This window comes from Rutidosis leptorrhynchoides, chromosome 2, assembly GCF_046630445.1.
Source record: "Rutidosis leptorrhynchoides isolate AG116_Rl617_1_P2 chromosome 2, CSIRO_AGI_Rlap_v1, whole genome shotgun sequence".
NCBI classification, from domain to species: Eukaryota; Viridiplantae; Streptophyta; class Magnoliopsida; order Asterales; family Asteraceae; genus Rutidosis; species Rutidosis leptorrhynchoides.
Window position 1 is genome coordinate 126912271 of NC_092334.1, and position 23663 is coordinate 126935933.

General features: G+C 34.7%; 1 protein-coding gene and 1 pseudogene across 1 annotated transcript; both read left to right on the top strand.

Annotated features, from left to right (window-relative positions):
• Positions 1-4233: 4233 nt before the first annotated feature.
• Positions 4234-5564, top strand: LOC139888253 (mitochondrial metalloendopeptidase OMA1-like; annotated as a pseudogene).
• Positions 5565-5715: 151 nt separating this feature from the next.
• LOC139888254 (mitochondrial metalloendopeptidase OMA1-like) lies at positions 5716-6189 on the top strand. Its single transcript, XM_071871276.1, has 2 exons — positions 5716-5815; positions 5970-6189. The coding sequence occupies exons 1-2, from the start codon at positions 5727-5729 to the stop codon at positions 6187-6189; spliced, it is 309 nt and encodes a 102-aa protein (XP_071727377.1). The 5' UTR covers positions 5716-5726.
• Positions 6190-23663: the final 17474 nt, after the last annotated feature.

Here is a 23663-nt window from a genome sequence, read left to right on the forward strand (position 1 = left end):
ATGTTGTTACAAGTGGCCTGACTTCATATGGCATTATGGCAATTGTGTCATTAACTTCACCCACTACCAGTGGGTCATCCATAGGACTTGTTCTAACCTCAGTGTCGAACTTGGTACGATTAAGAAACAAGTTTTGGTCCCCTTCACTCTTTCGCCTGGAATCTAATGGAGCCAAGGTGATATTAGCACCATCTTTGATGAAATTGTAGGTGTTATAGTATCTGTCATGCTTCGTCTTTCGATCATATTGCCAAGGGCGTCCCAAAAGTAAATGACACGCGTCCATTGGGATAACCTCACACCAAACCTCGTCATTATATTTTTTTCCAATTGAAAAGTGCACTAAACAACGTTTATTTACCTTCAAATGGCTACCTCATTTTAGCCATGTTAATTTGTACGGTTCCGGATGATCCTCGATGTTAGTCCAAGTTTCTCCACCATCTTTGTTGACACGACATTCTCGCAACTCCCACCATCAATTATCATCGAACAAATTTTACCCTTAGCCGTTACTTTGGTTCGGAATATATTATTGCGGAGCCAAGAATATTCATCAGTTGTGTCAATCACAACACTAAGTGCGCGATGGACAAGGAGTGCTTCTCCGTGATCTGCATAAATGACCAAACTTTTGTCGTCGTGGACCCGATCATCATCGTTAACGCTGTCGTACACAGGTTTTTCTTCAACATCTCTGATTGTGACATTCCTGTTATTAGGACAATCACGCAAACAGTGTCCTATACCTCCGCACTTGTAACACTTTACCCGACTATTGCTCCCTGGATTCGTGTTTGCTCGCTGCTCAACTTTATTTTTTTCTAGTTGGGGGGCTGTATTGGTGGGTGGCAGTGGTGAATTCTGAACCAAAGGAACCTTGGTCTTCCCTAACTTCTGCTACTTTTCTAATCGCAAAGCAAGACTACACACATCCGATTAGGTATTGGTGTTTAAGTAATAGTTGTAAAGATCGAAGTAGGGTATGTGCATCATTTATCTTGATAGACAGACTTGTTATGACTAAACTAGATCTCAGAGTTCCACAATTTAATTATAGCATAAAATGATGAGAAAATATGAATCAGACATCAGTCTTAATTTGTCGAACAATATAAGACGCTGAAGTGCGTGTAACATGAAGTCTCAATGGAAAAATTTATATGCCAAGCACTCCCTTAATGTATATGTACATTATCTATCTATCCATTTATCTATCTATCTATACATTATATAAAGCGTCTACAATATGCTGAAATGTCATCTTCTCATTAAAACTGACACATGTCAAAACATAAATTAAACAACCTAAAAATGGGGAAGAATTTTAAAATTCGTATATAAATCTTTTACTAACATAAACTTATACGAAATAATTATCTTAGAATATGTATAGATTATTTTATTTTTTTTGGATAAGGGGACAGTGCCTCGGAAAAATCCATTAGAAAAGAAAAAAAATATGGTACAACTACAACGGGCACACCCGAGGGGTTGATATTAGTGACCAACCAAACACTTATACAAATGACACATAGATTGCAAAACTAAATCTATCCTGACCAAACCAAAACAAAAGGACTCACTAATGTACATCCCAATACCTAGTAATATGGCACATATTACAATTACCACCAAGTTTATACCAATCCCAAATGACACTAAACATATATTACATTTAAAGAGACACATAATAAAATGGGAGGTGATATTTCCAAACATCTATATGATAGATCCACACATATTTGTGGTTAATTTCCAGTTATACCCTCCAATAATATGAAAATGAAAAATCTATATAACACATCATTAAGGGTACTTTAGTGAATTTGTTTGGATCTATCAAAAACAAGTTTGGAAATATCAATTCCCTAATAAAATTCGAGCCAAAGTAATTGAAGTGTCTTTTGCCACCATGAAAATTCTTTGAGCTTAGACTCTGTGTGCCACCATGATGATAAACCCATATGATATAACACTTTTCACTCTGGAACAGAGCCCCATAGACCATAAAATTTGTCTTCAATGTACGAAAATGGGAATCTAAGGTGACTATCAAATACCACCCAAATAACCATTTGGTATTATAAGTCCCACTGTAAGATTAATACATACACTTAAAAACAAAAATGTTCCCAGGAGGCCATATTTTAACACCCACTGCAACACAACCATCCCTATAAACCATGAACCATTGACTTTTTATAAGAGCCTTAATAGCAAAAAACCACCACATGATACCTTGAGCATTATCTGCAAAGACAAACTTTAAAACACTAGTATGCACCCAACTTTGGATATGAAGGCAGCTCCGATCTTTTATAACTTTGAATTCGTTATTATAACTTTGTAAGGTCAGTGAATAATTTCTTATAAAGTACCTCTGTCTACTCCTTGTGCAGTTATGTTGTAGCCCATTTTGTTGTTCCGTATCCTGTTTCGTTATTGTGTATGAATGAATGAATATGCGGTGGCTAGACATCTAGCTGAAATGATTACAAATAACTTCTAATTCTATTCGACTTATTTGACGATTTTGAGCCAGAATTTGTCTACATCATGTCAACTCTTCTACTTAAGCTTCCTTTCTCCCAAAGGTACGGTATGCTATATATAATACGGAGTAATAACTAGTTGATTACTATACATAGGGGTACTTAAAAATCCATAAATTAAAAGGCCGGTATTTCAAAAGTAGACTAATTAAAAAGTGGTTGGTTCGTCTTTATGATATTAAAAAATAATAATGTGTTTTGTAGTATGGAGACTGAAGCTGATTACATAGGGCTGTTGTTGATGGCTTCAGCTGGATATGATCCTCGTGTTGCACCAAAGGTATTTGAGAAGTTAGGTAAAGTAGTTGGTGATTTTGGTTTGCAAGATTACATTTCTACCCATCCATCCGGTAAGAAGCGAAGTAAATTGCTATCTGAAGATAATGTGATGCAAGAAGCAGTCTCTATTTATCAAGACGCTATAGCAGGACGATAGGTTGATGTGTTTATGTTATGACAACTCATATATGCACCAAATTAGTTACTACATTTTGCTAACTTATTGTAAGGACTCATAGTCACATTGACATTAAAATGTATCCCACTTTTTTCTAGCTAATTGTAATTGTAGTATCGGCAGTGATTGATTCTGTATCTACTCTTTCTTGATTAGCATGTACTCTTAATTTTATATTTTTGTGTTTAAAAAGCTACGCTATCTGGAGTATATCTTGTGTACCCAGGGCCGTCAAAATCTTTTGTGTTTGAAAAGCTACGCTAGATGAACTGCTGAAGTGTTCAATTTTGAATACTTTTTTTCTATCATTCTTAAATTGCTTCCTAAGTATGTCTATCACGAGCTTATATTTTCAAATCTATCAAGATCCAACTCAATTTGATACAAAATTTTCAAAATACCCTCAAATAAAAACTCGTGTAAACTATCACTTAAGGGTATATTAGTACACTCATGTGGATTTATCAATTATAGATTTGGAAATACCACTACTCATATCTAAACTTTAGACAATTATTAGAAGTGTAATTGGATCATGCAGAACATTTAATCGTATGAATTTTAATAGAATAAATATATGTTTATTTTAACCCTCCGTCTCGATTTAGTTGTCAATATAAAAAAAATACACAGTTTAAGAGAAATTGACTGACACATATTTTTTTTGACTTTACAATTTTACTCCTTAATTTTTACAAACATTTTTTTATCCTACATGATAAACTAAGGGTTTGTTTACTTTCCAATTAATGATCTATTTTTGTACAGCTATTGATTAATGAAGTAAAATTATTGTTTCTTTTTCACTTAATCTGAATTTTGATATGTTTTGAGAATGAAAAAACAGGAAATCATACACCTTAAGAGACAAATGAAAAGACAAATTCAGAATAGAAAAAAAAAGCAAATAGCACATGGTGTATAACTTTATCTTGAATCTTATACATAAGAATATAAAAATAAAAATGGAGAGATGATTCTCACACACTACTTTTTTGATCCATATATACTTTTGTCTCATAAAATCACAGTTATGTTCCTAAAAAGTTGAAATTATATTATTATTATAAATAAAATTAAGGGTAAAATAGGTAATTCGGTATACATGGATCAAAAAGTGGTGTGTGAGAATTCCATAAAAATTACCTTAATAAAGGAGTAGAACAATTTACTGTATCATTTTTATCCTGTAATTTTTTCCATCTTTCTTTACCACAGAAAATGGCGTGGTACAGAAGATCAAAATTAGAATTAGATACAATTTCCCATTTTTTCACCTCCAAAAACCCTAATACGAAATTCATCGTCAATAACTAACCACAACAAGAATCAACTCAAAAAGTCTCCAAATGGACCACATGTTAGCTTTCTTGGAAGTAGTTACAGACATTATTATTCTACCGATTCAAGACAAAGTGAGCATTATTCTAAAAGATGGTTTGAAAACCTTAAAAAAATTTGGCTAGTAACATTAATAGGAACAGGAGCTGGTGTTATTATTATCTATGGGAAAGTTGAAACCATCCCATATACCAAAAGAAAACATCTCATTGTATTGTCAAAAAATACGGAGAGAATGATTGGTGAGTGTGAGTTTAAGAAAATGAAAGCTGGAAGATTCAAAGGGAAAATGTTGGCTGATAATCATCTGGAAAGCGTTAGGGTTAATTTGATTTCGAATAATATCATCGAGGGGTTGCAACGAGTATTGAAAAAAGAGGCTGTTGATGATGAAATGCGGGCTGATAAAAGTTGGAAAAAGTGGAAAGTAAAAGGGGGGAAATCGGATACTATTCATTTAGATGGGTTGAAATGGGAAGTTTTGGTGGTATTTTTAGTTTGTTTAATTAGTTGCTTAATTATATACAGATAGATAGATAGATTGAACTGTGTTTCTGAATTTGCAGCCATAATTGTTGCTTGTATTATGTACGTTGATCACCAAATTCGCTGCAGTTTAGGGGTTAGGTTGACCTAGAATCAATTACGGAGTATTACATACACCCATTAATTGTTAATGTAAAGTTCTCGTGTAATAATCATTTTCATTCTTTATAGGAAAAGGGAATGAGGAAACCACTTGTGGCTACTTTTGACTTGTTTGTGCACGGTTGTAGAACTCGAATTACGCCGCCCGAGTACTAGGTTTTTGGAGATCCGCGTACTCGATGAGTACTTGGTCAAACTCAGTCAAACTCGGCCAGAATTTAGGATTACTCGGAAACTCGGTCAAAATTCTGCTAAAACTCGGGATTACTAGAAAAAGCGTTCAAAATTGGTCAACATTGAACAATATGTATTCAAAGTCAAATTTGGTCAACATCCGAGTACACCCCGAGTACTTGGTCAATCTCAATCAAACTCGGCCAAAACTCAACATTACTCGGAATATCGGTCAAAATTTGGCCAAAACTCGGGATTACTCGAAAAGCCGGTCAAAATCGGTCAACATTGGTCAACATTCAGTCAAAACTCGGTCAAAATCAGTCAAAGTTAAACTTGGTCAACATTTGAGTACTCCCCGAGTTCCCGAGCTTTTTATCCTTGGTTAGACGTGTTCCATTGCTGGATTATTTTAAATTTATTCTATTCCGATCCGCATTATAATAACACAAAGTGATCATTACGTACGTACCTCTGTGTTTGGATTTCAGCTAAATATATATGAATGAATGAATGTATATGGTTGTAGGTTGCACATGCTCTGGTTGAGTATGGGGAAGCTAATTTTATACGAGTTCTTTGAGCCACAACTTGTCTACACCATGTCAGCTCTTCTACTTGGCCTTCCTTTCTCCCGAAGGTACGGTACGCTATAATAATAATTACTAGTTGATTACGTACAAATCCATAAATCAATAAAAAGCTAGTATTTCAAAAGGTCGTTTACTAATTAAAAAGTGGCTGGTTCGTCTTAATTTATTTATGAAAAAATTAATCATGTGTTTTAATTGTAGAATGGAGATTGAAGCTGATTACATAGGGCTGTTGCTGATGGCTTCGGCTGGATATGATCCACGTGTTGCACCAAAGGTATTTGAGAAGTTGGGTAAAGTAGCTGGCGATTTTGCTTTGCTAAATTACATTTCTACCCATCCAACCGGAAAGAAGAGAAGTAAATTGCTGTCTCAACCTAATGTGATGCAACAAGTGATGATTTCCAGCCGTATCTTCTAGATGCCGTCATCTAGATGTTTCCATTCTAGCCGTAATCTAGATTTTTCTAGATGTTCAAAAAAGCCGATTAAAGAAGCAAAGTTGGAAACAATTACAGCTAGCCACTTGTTTGACAACTCATATTGAAGTATTCAATTTGGAAACGATTACGGCTAGCCACCTTTTTTCTACGTTCACACCAATCTGCGTTCACACTTCCACCTCCTCAAATTTTCCTTATAAATAGAGGTGTAAGCCTCATTTGTAAATCATTCAGAAAAATGTAATCATACCTAGTTAGTGTGTGTGAGTTTAAGTGTAATCCTAACCAAGAGTGAATACATCCTAGATAGTGGTGAGATTACTAGTGTGTTAGTTTGAGAGGTTTTTTTTTTTTTTTTTTTTTTTTTTTTTTTTTTTTTTTTTTGAGTTTTGTAATACTCGTGTAATCTATTCTTGTGAGTAATAGAGTTATTTTCTGTGACGATCGCTCCAAAACCATATGGACGAACACGTCATTCATCGATTTCATTGCAAGGTATTTGACCTCTATATGATACGTTTTGTAAACATTGCATTCTTTTGAAAAGGCACACCATAAATGAATATTTAAATCAAAGGTTTTCGACATCTGATGATTTCTACATATAGACAATCACCGTAAATAATAGTTTACAATAGTACTTCCGTTGACAATGCAGTCAAAATAAGATACATGGTGATGATCTGGTGAATGCAACGTTTCCTTGAAAAATATGCCATGAAAGACTCCATGCACATAGCTTGTCTAACATATAAGCAAACAGCGGAAGACTTCTAGGGAACCTGAGAATAAACATGCTAACAAGTGTCAACACAAAGGTTGGTGCGTTCATAGTTTTAGTGTTTCGCATAATCTGTATATAAAGGTGGATCACAAGATTTCAGTTGTTTCATCCAGAAACGTTTATCAAAATATTCTACGAAATTGCGCACCCTGGTAACTAAGCTTTAACGTTATAATAAGTACCCCTGTTTTAACATACATGCAACCAACATGTACAATACACGCAAACCAACGTGTACTTAAACTCAAATAGCATACGTCTGTTTTATAGTTCAGGCTAGGGTTTCTATACCTGGAACAGACGGGGATGTCAAGCCCTATGGATCCATATACTACTACTCGCGCCCACCAGTTCTTATAACCGGCAGTTACTAGTTACCAAAGCTAAGGGATTTTCGGTTCAAACTCGGTGTAGAATTTAGTATGTACTTGTATCCATTGCGTTTAAAATAAAGTGCATGTATTCTCAGCCCAAAAATATAGATTGCAAAAGCAATTAAAAAGGGAGCAAATGAAACTCACGCATATAAATCTAGTATTTTCAGTATTTATAAACAGTCGCATGTATTCTCAGCCCAAAAATATATTGAGTAAAAGGGATCATATGAAACTCACCTTAGCAGCATATAAAGTCGTTCACCAAAATGTGATCGAAACTCGGATTACTAAATAACCGTAGATCTCAACCTAGAGAACATATCTTGGTCAATAAATGTCTATCAAGCTAGGTCAGGTCATAGTATATAACAATCTTAATGCTCGATATCGACATACAAAAGTTATCCAAAGTCGTTTCAAAAAGTCATTTTTGAAAATAGTTCAACAAAATGAGACGTACCTTTTATAAGGATTCATTTACTCGGTTGGTAATATTTAAAAATCCATTTTATCAATCTCGTAAACAAGTTGAAACAACCCAACCCGTATTCCATACGATAAATTTTTTTTTTATAATACACATTTATGCGCCAATTAAATATGTAAACCATTCCACGAGTTCCATTTAAACGTACAACGATTTAAATGTTTACAAAAGGCACGAAGGCCATTAATTAAGTTCAATACAAGTTTGACCCCCTACAATGGTAGTTTATAATCCAAACGACACTCGAGCATGGTTTGGGACTAAACTACCCAAAACGTCACGCCAACTTCAAAAGCTATCCCAAAAGCACCCCTTGTCAACATAAACGGGAGACAACTAATCCAACCGTATGCCCTTACCCTTGTCCAAGCCGGAACCTATAAAATGGTAAACAACGAGAGGGTAAGCAATGCTTAGTGAGTGCAACAATTATACATACATATATATAACCTATCCATTCGCAATCACATTACCAAATACCTCATACGAACTTGTAACTCAAAAAGCATGTCAACATAAACGTAACACCAACAAGTCGTACATTATCACGCCACTTCATTAGCATATACTCAACTCAACATATATATATAATATGCTAAAAAAATCAACAATCTCAATATGGTTAACCAATAACGCTATGGTGCTACCGGCTCGTGGTTCACACCATACGCTCGAGTCATACTCTTTTATAGTGCTACCGGCTCGTGGTTCACACTCGATGCTACTGGCTCGTGGTTCACATCTTATTTTATAGTGCTACCGGCTCGTGGTTCACACTCGATGCTACCGGCTCGTGGTTCACATCTTATCACACACATGTTATGGCACTACCGGCTCGATGGTTCATACCATAACACCCACAAATAAATACGTCATATACACATACGTATAATTACTCCACTCACCTTATCACAAGGATGATGATTTAGCACTTCCGAGCTTCAACACAATGTACCTAAATCATTAAGTGCACATTCAATTTCACAACTAGTGGGATTAACCACAATACTCCCACTTGAGCATTTAATGACCCAATTTGCATTAAATGACTCAACTACTCACAACCGCCCATAAATGGCCAAGACTCGACTTTAATCACTAAGACTAGTGAATTAAAGTCTATTAACTTCAATTAACACAAAGCTTAGGGTAATCCATACCCATTTCATCTAATTGGGTCAACTAGTACATTTTGACCCATTTTATCTCACTTAGACTCACAATCAAGTCAAACTTACCCATTTACATTTCTTTTATAAATCTTAAAGTGCATTAGTGACTAACAACACCAATTGAAACTTACAGTCTCAAATCACAAGGCCAAAACCCTAAATAGTGGCTATTAGGGTTTCATTACAACAACATAACCCAAACTCACCCATTTTACCACCAAATGAGTCTTACAAATCCCTAGTACTCAAAACCATAGTCATTAGTCAATTAAAACTCAAAACTTAGAGTTAGAACTTAACGAGACTATTAACGCGTAGCTAGAGACTCAAGGAACAACTTTAATTCTTGCTCCTAGGTTTGATTCACAAATCTCTAACTCCAAATCTCAAGATCAAACTAAGTGGGTTTTGTGTTTTGGGAGAGAAAATGGAGAGAAATGAGAAAAAGAAATGAAATAAATGGATATGTGGTGGAGAGTTAATGCTCCCATCAGATCCACATGTCAAGTTACCATTTTGCACCTCAAAATCCCTTAAATTGAGCTAAGTCCGACACCAGTTCAGCAGAACTGTCGCGGCGCGACCTTAATCGTCGCGGCGCGACACATAAAGGGAAAATAGACCCTTTTTAACCCAACTTCTGATCCAAATTTGCTTGTTACGCCGCGGCGCGGACCCAATTGTCGCGGCGCGGCCTAAGGCTAGAACTGGACAGCTCGACCAACTTAAACACTTTTTCGATTTTATTTAATTTGTACAATCCAAACCCGCTTCCTATTTTCACCTAGCCTTCCACAATAGTCTCACAAGACTTAATGCTTACAAAACCCATGTTTAAACTTATATATATATATATATATATATATATATATATATATATATATATATATATATATATATATATATATATATATGCGCACACATTATCAAGTATATATAGACGTACAAATGATTAAGTAGGTACCTTTCGATACGTACGGGAAAACGGGATGTTACAACTCTCCCCCACTTGAATCGGAGCGCGTCCTCGCGATCCAAGCCGCATGACAAGAAGGAAGATAAACCAACACAAACTCTTCGGGCTCCCAAGTAAACTCGGAACCCTTACTACGACGCCATTGAACTTTAAAAGTCCTAACCTCTTTATGTCTCAACCTTTTGACCTTCTTATCGAGTATTGCAATCGGTTCCTCGATATACTCTAACTTATTATTTAACTCAATCTCGTCTAATGGCAACTAAGATGAATCATCCGCAAGACACTTACGGAGATGGGAAACATGAAATGTGTTATGGATCCCCGCAAGCTCTTCGGGTAATTCCAAACGATACGCGACCTCACCAACACGAGCTAAAAACTTAAACGGCCCAATAAACCGAGGAGCTAACTTTTCTCGTTTCCAAAACCGAATAATACCCTTCCATGGCGAAACTTTGAGCATCACCATGTCACCTTCTTGAAATTCGATCGTTCGTCTACGTTTATCGGCATAAGATTTTTGCCTATCTTGAGCCTTTTTCAAATGCTCTCGAATCACATCAATCTTGCTATTCGTCTCTAAAACCAAATCGGTACTCCCGATTTCCTTTTGTCCCACTTCACCCCAACAAATCGGGGTTCGACACCTACGCCCATAAAGCATCTCATAAGGTGGCATCCCAATACTAGTATGATAACTATTATTGTACGAGAATTCCACCAAAGGTAAGTGCTCGTCCCAACTACCACCAAAATCGATAATGCACGCGCGTAACATATCTTTCAAAGTTTGATTCGTACGTTCAGTTTGACCGTCCGTTTGAGGATGATACGCCGTGCTCAATTTCAATTGTGTACCCATATCCTCATGAAACTTTTCCCAAAATCGAGATGTAAAACGAGTATCTCGATCCGAAACAATCGTTATAGGAACGCCGTGTCGAGAGATGACTTCCTTGATAAACAACTTAGCCAAAGTCTCCGACGATATCGCTTCCTTAATGGGAAGAAACAAAGCACTCTTTGTCAATCGATCAACTATAACCCAAATCGAATCAAATTGGGTTCTCGCCGTTTTAGGTAACTTCGTGATGAAATCCATGGTAATGTGCTCCCATTTCTATTTCGGGATTTCTAACGGTTGTAACTTACCATACGGCTTTTGGTGCTCGGCCTTAACTTGCAAACACGTGACGCATTGTTCAACATACTTCACAACATCACGTTTCATGCCCGGCCACCAATAATCTTTCCTTAAATCAAGATACATTTTCGTCGCACCCGGATGAATGGAATACTTTGACTTATGTGCTTCATCGAGTAGCACTTGTCGGTAATCACCCATCTTAGGCACCCACACTCTTCCTTGAAAAGACAACAAACCACGCGAGCCCATAGTAATGAACTCCAATTGTCCCACAATTCGCTCCGCATGCTTGTTGTGAACGTAAGCCTCTATTTGAATCACACCGAGTTTTTCAAGAAAATCGTTAGTAATAATCATACGTAACAATCCCAATCGTAATGCCGGGTGATGACTCTTTCGACTTAACGCATCCGCGACCACATTCGCCTTGCCTGGATGATAAAGTATTTCACAATCATAATCTTTCACCACATCCATCCACCTACGTTGACGATAATTCAAATCTCGTTGATTAAAGAGGTGTTTCAAACTCTTATGATCCAAATAAATCGTACACTTGACACCATACAAGTAATGGCGCCAAATTTTCAACGCATGCACAACTGCTGCCAACTCAAGATCATGAGTCAGATATCTAGTCTCGTGTTCCTTTAATTGTCGAGAGGCATAAGTGATGACTTTACCTCTTTGCATTAGAACACACCCGAGTCCATTTAACGAAGCATCACAATAAACCATCATGTCTTCCACTCCTTCTGGCAACACTAACACCGGAGCTTGACATAACTTCTCCTTTAACAATTGAAAAGCAATTTCTTGCTCGTTCTCCCAAACAAACCTCATGTTCTTCCTCGTCAATTTCGTCAATGAAGAAGCGATCTTAGAAAAGTCTTGGATAAACCGACGATAATAACCGGCCAATCCGAGAAAACTTCGGACCTCCGTAGGCGTAGTCGGTTGTCTCCAACTCTTCACCGTCTCTATCTTCCCCGGATCTACTTGAATACCCTCCTTGTTCACAATATGACCAAGGAATTGAACTTCCCTTAGCCAAAATTCACATTTGGAGAACTTAACATACAACTTCTCCTTTCGTAATGTCTTCAATACTTCACCTAAATGACGTTCATGTTCGTTCATACTCTTTAAATAAACAAGTATGTCGTCAATGAACACAATTACCGACTTGTCCAACATAGGTTGGCATACTCGGTTCATAAGATCCATGAATGCCTCCGGTGCATTCGTAAGACCAAAAGGCATAACTACGAACTCAAAATGCCCATAACGCGTTCGAAAAGCCGTTTTCTCAATATCTTCCTCACGGACCCGCATTTGGTGATAGCCGGAACGTAGGTCGATCTTAGAGAAATACGTCGCACCTTGGAGTTGATCAAACAAATCGTCGATCCTAGGCAGTGGATAATGATTCTTGATTGTCACTTTATTCAACTCCCTGTAGTCGATGCACATCCGCATACTACCATCCTTCTTCTTCACAAATAAAACCGGAGCGCCCCACGGCGAAGCACTCGGTCAAATAAAACCCTTCTCCAGCAACTCTTGGGTTTGATTTAACAACTCTTGTATTTCCGTTGGTGCTAAACGATAAGGAGTTTTAGCAATGGGAGTAGCTCCCGGAACCAACTTAATACGAAATTCAACTTGTCTTTCCGCCGGGACACCCGGTAACTCATCCGAAAAAACGTCTTCGAATTCCCTAACCACCGGAATTTCACGAATAGGTGGTGGCTCATCACGAGTATCAACAACATGGGCAAGAAAAGCCAAGCCACCACTAACAAGAAAACGACGTGTCCGTGCAAAAGAACATATCGGCACAAGTCTTCTTCGTCTATCGCCATGAATAATCAACTCTCCCCCACTTGGGGTCTTCTCACGAATAAATTTTTCATGGAATGCAATATCGGCTCTATTTCGATCGAGCCAATCCATACCAACAACGATATCAAAATCGCCCAAAGTCATAGGGATGAGATCAATTTTAAAGTTTTCGGCACCAAAAACGACATCACAGTTCTTACACACATCAACCACTAGCACCGTCTTGCCGTCCGCTATTTTGACTTCTACCGGACGACTTAACTTAGCTAACGGTCTATCAAGTTTAGGCACAAATTTTGGAGACACAAACGACAAATTTGCACCGCTATCAAAAAGAATCCTTGCCGGATTAGAATTAACCAAGAAGGTACCTGAGATAACTTCGTTGGATTGCTTGGCTTCGTCATTAGTCATCAAATAGTTTCGACCTCGAGCCGTACCCGCTGCCTTCTCTAGCCTTTTAACATTATCGTTGTTTAAATCGGGACACTCTGACTTTCGGTGTCCTTCTTTGTTGCAATTAAAATAAGTGATTTTGGTCGACGCCTTGATGCAATCACGGACCATGTGTCCTCTTTGATTACAATTATAACATGTGGGCCCATAACCCACAGGTCCTAGGATCGAAACCTGGCTCTGATACCACTTGAAACAACCCAACCCGTATTCCATACGATAAATTTTTTTTTTATAATACACATTTATGCGCCAATTAAATATATAAACCATTCCACGAGTTCCATTTAAACGTACAACGATTTAAATGTTTACAAAAGGCATGAAGGCCATTAATTAAGTTCAATACAAGTTTGACCCCCTACAATGGTAGTTTATAATCCAAACGACACTCGAGCATGGTTTGGGACTAAACTACCCAAAACGTCAGGCCAACTTCAAAAGCTATCCCAAAAGCACCCCTTGTCAACATAAACGGGAGACAACTAATCCAACCGTATGCCCTTACCCTTGTCCAAGCCGGAACTTATAAAATGGTAAACAACGAGAGGGTAAGCAATGCTTAGTGAGTGCAACAATTATACATACATATATATAACCTATCCATTCGCAATCACATTACCAAATACCTCATACGAACTTGTAACTCAAAAGCATGTCAACATAAACGTAACACCAACAAGTCGTACATTATCACGCCACTTCATTAGCATATACTTAACTCAACATATATATATAATATGCTAAACAAATCAACAATCTCAATATGGTTAACCAATAACGCTATGGTGCTACCGGCTCGTGGTTCACACCATACGCTCGAGTCATACTATTTTATAGTGCTACCGGCTCGTGGTTCACACTCGATGCTACTGGCTCGTGGTTCACATCTTATTTTATAGTGCTACCGGCTCGTGGTTCACACTCGATGCTACCGGCTCGTGGTTCACACTCGATGCTACCGGCTCGTGGTTCACATCTTATCACACACATGTTATGGCACTACCGGCTCGATGGTTCATACCATAACACCCACAAATAAATACGTCATATACACATACGTATAATTACTCCACTCACCTTATCACAAGGATGATGATTTAGCACTTCCGAGCTTCAACGCAATGTACCTAAATCATTAAGTGCACATTCAATTTCACAACTACTGGGATTAACCACAATACTCCCACTTGAGCATTTAATGACCCAATTTGCATTAAATGACTCAACTACTCACAACCGCCCATAAATGGCCAAGACTCGACTTTAATCACTAAGACTAGTGAATTAAAGTCTATTAACTTCAATTAACACAAAGCTTAGGGTAATCCATACCCATTTCATCTAATTGGGTCAACTAGTACATTTTGACCCATTTTATCTCACTTAGACTCACAATCAAGTCAAACTTACCCATTTACATTTCTTTCATAAATCTTAAAGTGCATTAGTGACTAACAACACCAATTGACACTTACAATCTCAAATCACAAGGCCAAAACCCTAAATAGTGGCTATTAGGGTTTCATTACAACAACATAACCCAAACTCACCCATTTTACCACCAAATGAGTCTTACAAATCCCTAGTACTCAAAACCATAGTCATTAATCAATTAAAACTCAAAACTTAGAGTTAGAACTTACCGAGACTATCAACGCGTAGCTAGAGACTCAAGGAACAACTTTAATTCTTGCTCCTAGGTTTGATTCACAAATCTCCAACTCCAAATCTCAAGATCAAACTAAGTGGGTTTTGTGTTTTGGGAGAGAAAATGGAGAGAAAAGAGAAAAAGAAATGAAATAAATGGATATGTGGTGGAGAGTTAATGCTCCCATCAGATCCACATGTCAAGTTACCATTTTGCCCCTCAAAATCCCTTAAATTGAGCTAAGTCCGACACCAGTTCAGCAGAACTGTCGCGGCGCGACCTTAATCGTCGCGGCGCGACACATAAAGGGAAAATAGACCCTTCTTAACCCAACTTCTGATCCAAATTTGCTTGTTACGCCGCGGCGCGGACCCAATTGTCGCGGCGCGGCCTAAGGCTAGAACTGGACAGCTCGACCAACTTAAACACTTTTTCGATTTTATTTAATTTGTACAATCCAAACCCACTTTCTATTTTCACCTAGCCTCCCACAATAGTCTCACAAGACTTAATGCTAACAAAACCCATGTTTAAACTTATATATATATGCACACATTATCAAGTACACACACACACACACACACACACACACATATATATATATATATATATATATATATATATATATACACACACACACACATATATTCGTACATTTACACATAAGATAACGAGTTATAGACGTACAAATGATTAAGTAGGTACCTTTCGATACGTACGGGAAAACGGGATGTTACACAAGTTGTTTAAATCTTAATTGCTGATTCAAAAGCAATTTCAATTAACGTCAGTCATAATTCAGTTGATCATATCTTTTAATCCGTTCATCAAAACTATTCGGTGTCTAAATGAAAAGTTACTGATTTTTCGCCAGCTTTCCAAAAACATGTATATCATATACCTTTTACCAGTAATATTTGTATTTAATTCGAGATTCATTATAAACTGTTTAACGACAAAATTTAGCATACAAACATGTATAAATATATATACTCGAGCACTAGACATGTATACACTATTAATATATATAAAAGATAAAATATGAGTGCTTACGTATCAGTATTGAGATTCAATATTGTAGGAAAGTACGTAGACGTAACGGAGATGATAAACAATAGATTTGATTCACAAATATACCCTCGAACATTACCCATAATCTCCTTAGAAATAACCCATAATTTCCTTAGCTCTATCCCGCTCAAAAACCCATTTTGAAGGTGACACGCTCATAACCTCGTCGTAGTATTTTAGGTATATATACTACTAATAATAATATTATAATAAGATTAATAATAATAATATTAATCTTAATAATAATAATAATAATAATAATAATAATATAAAAAGTAATAATTCGGAGGAATGAATCGAGCTTTTATAGTATGTGGTCTGCTACAGTACCTCATGCGATCGCATGAGTTTTCAGTGTTTTTGCCATGCGATCGCATGGCCGCCTTATCCGTTTTTGTTTGCTAGTCCGTTGACATTAAATAGTGTTTACTGTAGCAAATAGTGTTACTGTAGCAAATCACTGTAGCAAAGTCGTTTTCACTGTAGCACTTTAGACACACTAATGCAGACCTGGTTCGCTAAGACCTCTGCTCTGATACCAACTGAAAGGACCCGTCCTAATCCATCCGGACGAAGTCCGTATTCATTATAAACGATTCACAATAGTTGATTTTGCGAGGTACTTGACCTCTATATGATACATTTTACAAATATTGCATTCGTTTTTGAAAAGACAATATTTCATTACATCGAAAGTTGACGGCATGCATACAATTTCATAATATATCTAACTATAATTGACTTAATATTAATCTTGATGAACTCAACGACTCGAATGCAACGTCTTTTGAAATACGTCATGAATGACTCCAAGTAATATCCCTAAAATGAGCAAATTTCACAGCGGAAGACTTCTTTCATACCTGAGAATAAACATGCTTTAAAGTGTCAACCAAAAAGTTGGTGAGTTCATTATTTTATCATAAATAATCATTTCATAATTTTAATAGACCACAAGATTTCATATTTCCATTTCTCATAAACATATGTCCCATGCATAGAGACAAAAATATCATTAATATGGATTGAACACCTGGTAACCGACATTCACAATATGCATATAAGAATATCCCCATCATTCCAGGATCCTCCTTCGGACATGATATAAATTTCGAAGTACTAAAGCATCCGATGCTTTGGATGGGGCTTGTTGGGCCCGATAGATCTATCTTTAGGATTCGCGTCAATTAGGGTGTCTGTTCCCTAATTCTTAGATTACCAGACTTAATAAAAAGGGGCATATTCGATTTCGATCATTCAGCCATATAATGTAGTTTCAATTACTTGTGTCTATTTCATAAAACATTTATAAAAACAGCGCATGTATTCTCAGTCCCAAAAATATAAAGGGTAAAAAGGCAAATGAAACTCACGCATATAAATATTGTAGAACAGTTAATAAAGCATTTGCATGTATTCTCAGTCCAAAATGTATATAAAAAGGGAATAATGAAACTCACATATATAAATGTTGTAAAACAGTTAATAAAGCACTTGCATGTATTCTCAGTTCAAAATATATTTCAAAAGCATTTAATAAAGCAGTTATAAAATCAGCGCATGTATTCTCAGTTCCAAAAATGTAAAGAGTAAAAGGGAATCAAATGAACTCACAGTACTGTATTTTGTAGTAAAAATACATGTGACGACATTGAATAACTGAATGATGCAGGGTTTGCCTTGGATTCACGAACCTATATCATTTGTATATATATATTAAAATGTATGATCGTATTCGAACAAGTTTATATATTATAACTTGAATTATATATTATACTTATTTAGTTTGTGTATATATTTTAAATGTTTAATATCTATATATTTGGTTATATTAATATATCTCTATATATATATGGTTAGCATTATATGAAAATATTCTTAATTCATTATATATAATTATTTATATAAATAATGTTATTATAATTGGTAGAAGATATATAAACTATTAATATGATTATAATATATGTATTAAGTATATTTTAGGTACAAAATATTTATTTGTAACGAAAATGATAGTTTTGATAATAATAATTTACTAATAATAATAACTTTCTTAATATTGATAATACTAATATAAATAACGATATTGTTAAAATTGATACATATGTTAATAATAATAATAGTAAAACTAATAATTACGAAAATAATATTTATACTAATATTAGTGAGAGAAATAATAACTTGTATTGTTTTATAACAATAATAATAATCCTAAACATATTCATAATAATAATAATAGTACTAAAAAGGATATTAATGCTAACAATAATCATTTGTATTATTTTGATAATAGTTATAATAATAATAATCATATTCATAAAAATAATAAAAATCATACTTTATATTAATAATAATAATACTTTAATTCATAACAATATTACATAACAATAACTAAAATTATAATACTAGTGATCATAACATCAATTTTAACATAATCATAATTTATAATAACAGTAGCAATAATAATATTAATAATAAGGAAATTAACAATAATAATAATAATAATATTAATAAAAACTACCTTAGTGAACCCTCCTAAAAAAAATGGCCCAAGTCAGGCTCGAACCTGCGACCTCATGAAACACCAACACCTACACAGACCATTCATTCGTCTATTTCTTTCTGACTTAACCCACATAGATAAATATATATACTCGTATTAACTGATTCCATTTTCCCTCAATCTTTTCGGCCAACAGATACATGGCAGCCCATATACAAAACAATTGTCACGGCCCAACTAGCGATTTAATCACACCCCAATATCCAAAACAAGGAATATCGATGTCCAGTATTCACAAGGAGCCAACACAGAATAATAAAAAAAAATAGGGTACCGGTCCCAATTATTATCGCTTAACTTTATTAGTATATCGATTGATTTTCTTTGTTTTCTTTAATCATCAATATTCTCTTCTCTAACATCCCACCATCATATTCAATCGTAATCATCATCATATTCTCATCTATATCGAACCTGCATCATCATCTTACTATAACAGCTATTCATCTTCATCATCATCCCTTCGTTTGTTGTAACAGGAATGGACAAGAGGTAGCAGTCACAAAGAAATAGAATAAAACGTAAGCATCAGTGGCTATCTAAATGGGTTCGATTGGTGGTTGTAGGTTTGTGATTGTTCACATCAAATTCGAAAACAAGAAACAAGTGGATTTCGATGGTGTTCTAATGAAAAGGATGGTGGCGGATTGCAGCAGTGAGCAAAACAGAAAAACCATAGTATCAGTTAGTCATCGTTGATGGTTGTTTTGGGTTAATCAAACAGCTGCAACGTAGCAGTTGCACAGTAACAGTTACAACAAAGAAAATGTTTGGGTTGGTATAACTCGATAGAAGCAAGAAAACAAGTGGTAGTAGTAGAACAAAACTTGGGTCTTAAACCCTTCGAATAGCAACAGTGCACCAGGATAGCGTGATCGTTTTTGTGGTTTAATCAGGATGATGACTAATGTTGAGGATGATGATTGAAAGTGATGGTGACTGCATCAAAACAGAAAGGTTAGAGTAGCAGCAATTGGTGATAAGTTAGTGGTGGTCCTCATCGTGAGATGGTGGTGGTTGCTTGATGGTATTCGATGGTGGTGATTCAAAGGTGTTACGGTTTGTGGTGGTGATATGGAGAAGGATATGGTTGTTGTGGTTCAAGAGTACTGATAAAGTGTGTGAGCTTAATGTAAATGTATATGTAAATATATCTTGTGTATATGAGATTGAGATGGATAACAGAAAGTGAGTGTGGAATTAATTGAAAAGAAAAAGTAGTACACAATCATTCAATTGCTTTAGGATTCTGATTTGTACTGATTTTTGTTTGTTCCTTGACTAATGGGATTCGCTTGTACTACTTGCAGACAACAAATCAAATTGAGATACACTATGATAAAGAAATAAAACGGATTCTAGTTCTTAGAGATATATATCTGTTTATATATGATTTGTATAAATAAATAAATAAGTAATTTAATAATAATATTAACACTAATAATAATTATATAAGTAATAAAAAAATATTAAAACTAATAATATCAAAAATAATAATAATAAACATAATAATAATAATAATAATAATAATAATAATAATAATAATAATAATAATAATAATAATAATAATAAGATAATGTAATAACTATAATTAAACTTGTAATTACATTTAATATATAAATTTTACAATTTACTATTTATGTAATGTTTACTAATTATATAATATATAATTGATTATTTACACACTTTATATATTACAATATATATATTTAATTATGCATAGAATAATATATGTATGTTTATGTTTATATATATATATATATATATATATATATATATATATATATATATATATATATATATATATATATATATATATATATATATATATATATTTCAACTACTACATATTTAATTGTGTTTTAAGTTTTCTTTCATAATATCTAATCATATAATAGTTTATTAATCTATTTTAATTTATATCATAATCATAATTATTTACATGTATAGTTATTTATATATAAACATTTATATTTACGGTTAAAGGTTCGTGAATCGTCGGAAATAGTCAATGGGTATTTGATTACATGAATATAGATTTCAAAACTTTCGAGACTCAACATTACAGATTTTGCTTATCGTGTTGGATACATATAAAGATTAAAGTTTAAATTTGGTCGAAAATTTCCGGGTCATCACAGTACCTACCCGTTAAAAGAAATTTCGTCCCGAAATTTGATAGATGTCGTCATGGATAACCATAAGAATGTTTTTATGGCAAATATGAGTTGATACATAGAGTTCTATCATCATTGAGTAATATGAATAAAATCATTTGATTTTGTGAAGAGTACGAGTGAAGCTATCACCAAAGAGTGAAATGAATAGGTATAGATTCGTCATATCTTTTGACGTAGATAGGATTGATTTCCAAGTTCAAGAGAATTGGAGAAAATCTTCGTAATAAGATTTGATTCTTCGGTAATCAAGGGAATTAGGATCCGCTTTAAATGTGATTATCTATTTTGATTGCTCTGTCGGATATTTTACTATAAATCCACCTCACTTCGTTTCCTTACAACTCACACCTTTTATTCTTTCTCCTCAACCCACACTTTAAACATTCATTAATATGCTCTATCCCGTTCTGATCCTTGATATACTCTTAACTTTCATATCTGTCATTCTTCTCTTTCATCTACCTCCAGAGGAATCTTGGTTTTATAGTATTTTTAGTTCTCCCGTGCCTTTACGTGGCAATACGTATTGATATGCACGGTTTGTAATTTATGGGTTGTTGTCGAGCTTTATATTTTCTTTTATAATCAAGAGTTCCATACTTTTGTCTCCTCTTTCCGACTTTAAGTCAAGCGAGTAATGGTCCAGAATTCATAGGTATAAAGTTCGGAATGAACATAGTTAATGTTCTATGAAGGAAATCAAAATGGCACGATCTTGATTTGGTAATTTACCAGAATATCCGGAAAGATGGAACTATTAAGAAGATATGTTCTTAATATGTTTGGAGATTGGTTAGAATGTAAGAGTCGTGTAAATGACATATGATGATGGTACTGAGAATCGTCACGTTTCATTAGAAACTCAGCATGAGTTACTGTAATATAATCACGTTGATCAAGTGTCATTATATTATACTAACTCATGCATCAGTTCTCAACATTACTTCAATAACATTCATATTTTAAGCTCGAAAGTTTACAGAATATAGAAACTAACAGTTTCTATATGATGTTATACTGATAGCATGAAGAGATTAATGATTTCAGATGAAATTTGTTATGAAAATATATTTAGAAATATCGAAGATATTTATAATGAAAGATACGATAATATCTCGGAATATCTAAGATCAGAGAATGATGGAAACTATTGTCCCCAAGCGTTTAGAGTAAAGTGCAAGATATTCGCTAAAGACTTTAGCAGGCATTGCATCATTTGGATTCTTTGAAGTCAAACTTATTCTTTGTGATTTGTCCACGGCTTCCTTCATAGTTTCGCATAATCTGTTTTTCGGTACTAAATTTCCTATTGAATGTTTCCAATATAATGATACACAGGAAGCACAAAGAGGTATATAATTTCGGATGAGAATATTTATGAAAATATCCTCAGAAATATCGAAGATATTGATGATGATATTTTGGAATTTCTAAGTTCGATGGTTGATGGAGAAAGATTTTTCGCAAGATTTTAACATGACTTCGGAGCAAGATTTTCTCTAAAGAATTCAACGGATCCAGAATTACCTGAATCCTTTGAATATAGGGTTTGGTCCTTGTATTTGTCCTTGGTCTCCTTCATGGGTAGCTCAATCTGTTTTTCAATACCCAATTTTCTATCGAGCGTTCCTAACACTCCTTTCTTTATCATCAAACTTTTGGTCGTTTAGACCATCTACCATTTTTCTGTTTTCTCTGCATTTAATGCTATGATATCTGAATCATCGGTTATTAATCCGGGGTGGTTTCAGAAAAATTGTGTTTTTAGATGATTAAACGCTGATGGTAATATGGTGGAATATGAAAGGTTCCCTGGTAACAATAAAAGAGCACGCGTATATATCAACGTTATAATAAGGTTGTTTCGTACGAAAAGTCAAAGTTGTCTTGTTGGAGCTGTGATAAAACTGGCTATCTCGAACAGCAGATGCAAAGTTATTTTCGGTAATAATAACGCTAAAGGAATTAGCACAGCTACGTGTTAAACGTTTACTCAGGTTCCAAGTGTTTTCAGGTGCATAACTATATGCATCAATCTTTTCTCCTGTAAATGAAGTGCGGTTGGTTCATCCTCTCGATTGAGGTGTTTTCAAGAATTATGAAAGGTTTGAACGCAGAATGTAATCGTGAAGATACAAATGATGTTTAAGACGAAATCAAGTGGCAACTTGAAGAATTGTTTAGTTTCATATGTTATAATCAATATTTTAATTCATTTTAATTGTCCAATGTTATTAGTCCACAGTCGATAGTCCACAGTTGACAGTCCAATAATTCATATATAATTTAATATATAATATTCGAATTAATTAATACGTATCGTAACCCGTGTACATGTCTCAGACTCGATCACAACTCAAACTATATATATTATTTGAAAATCAACCTCAACCCTGTATAGAGAACTAGATCATTACTGCATATAGAGTGTCTATGGTGATTCCAAATAATATATATAGATGTGTCGATATGATATGTCAAAACCTTGTATACATGTCCCGATATGTAAAGTGCGTAAAATAAATAACAGAAATTAAATGGCGATAAATAAAGTGCGTAAAGTAAATAATAGAAATTTAATGACGATAAATAAAATTGCGAGAATGTAAATTGCGATAAAATAAATTGCGATAAACAAAATATAATCAGTTAGCTAGAAACGGTTAGCTAGGATTTTGTTATCGTGGATTCTTAACAAAATTTCTCATAGTTAATTAGTCTATTTCTAATCAATTTTTAT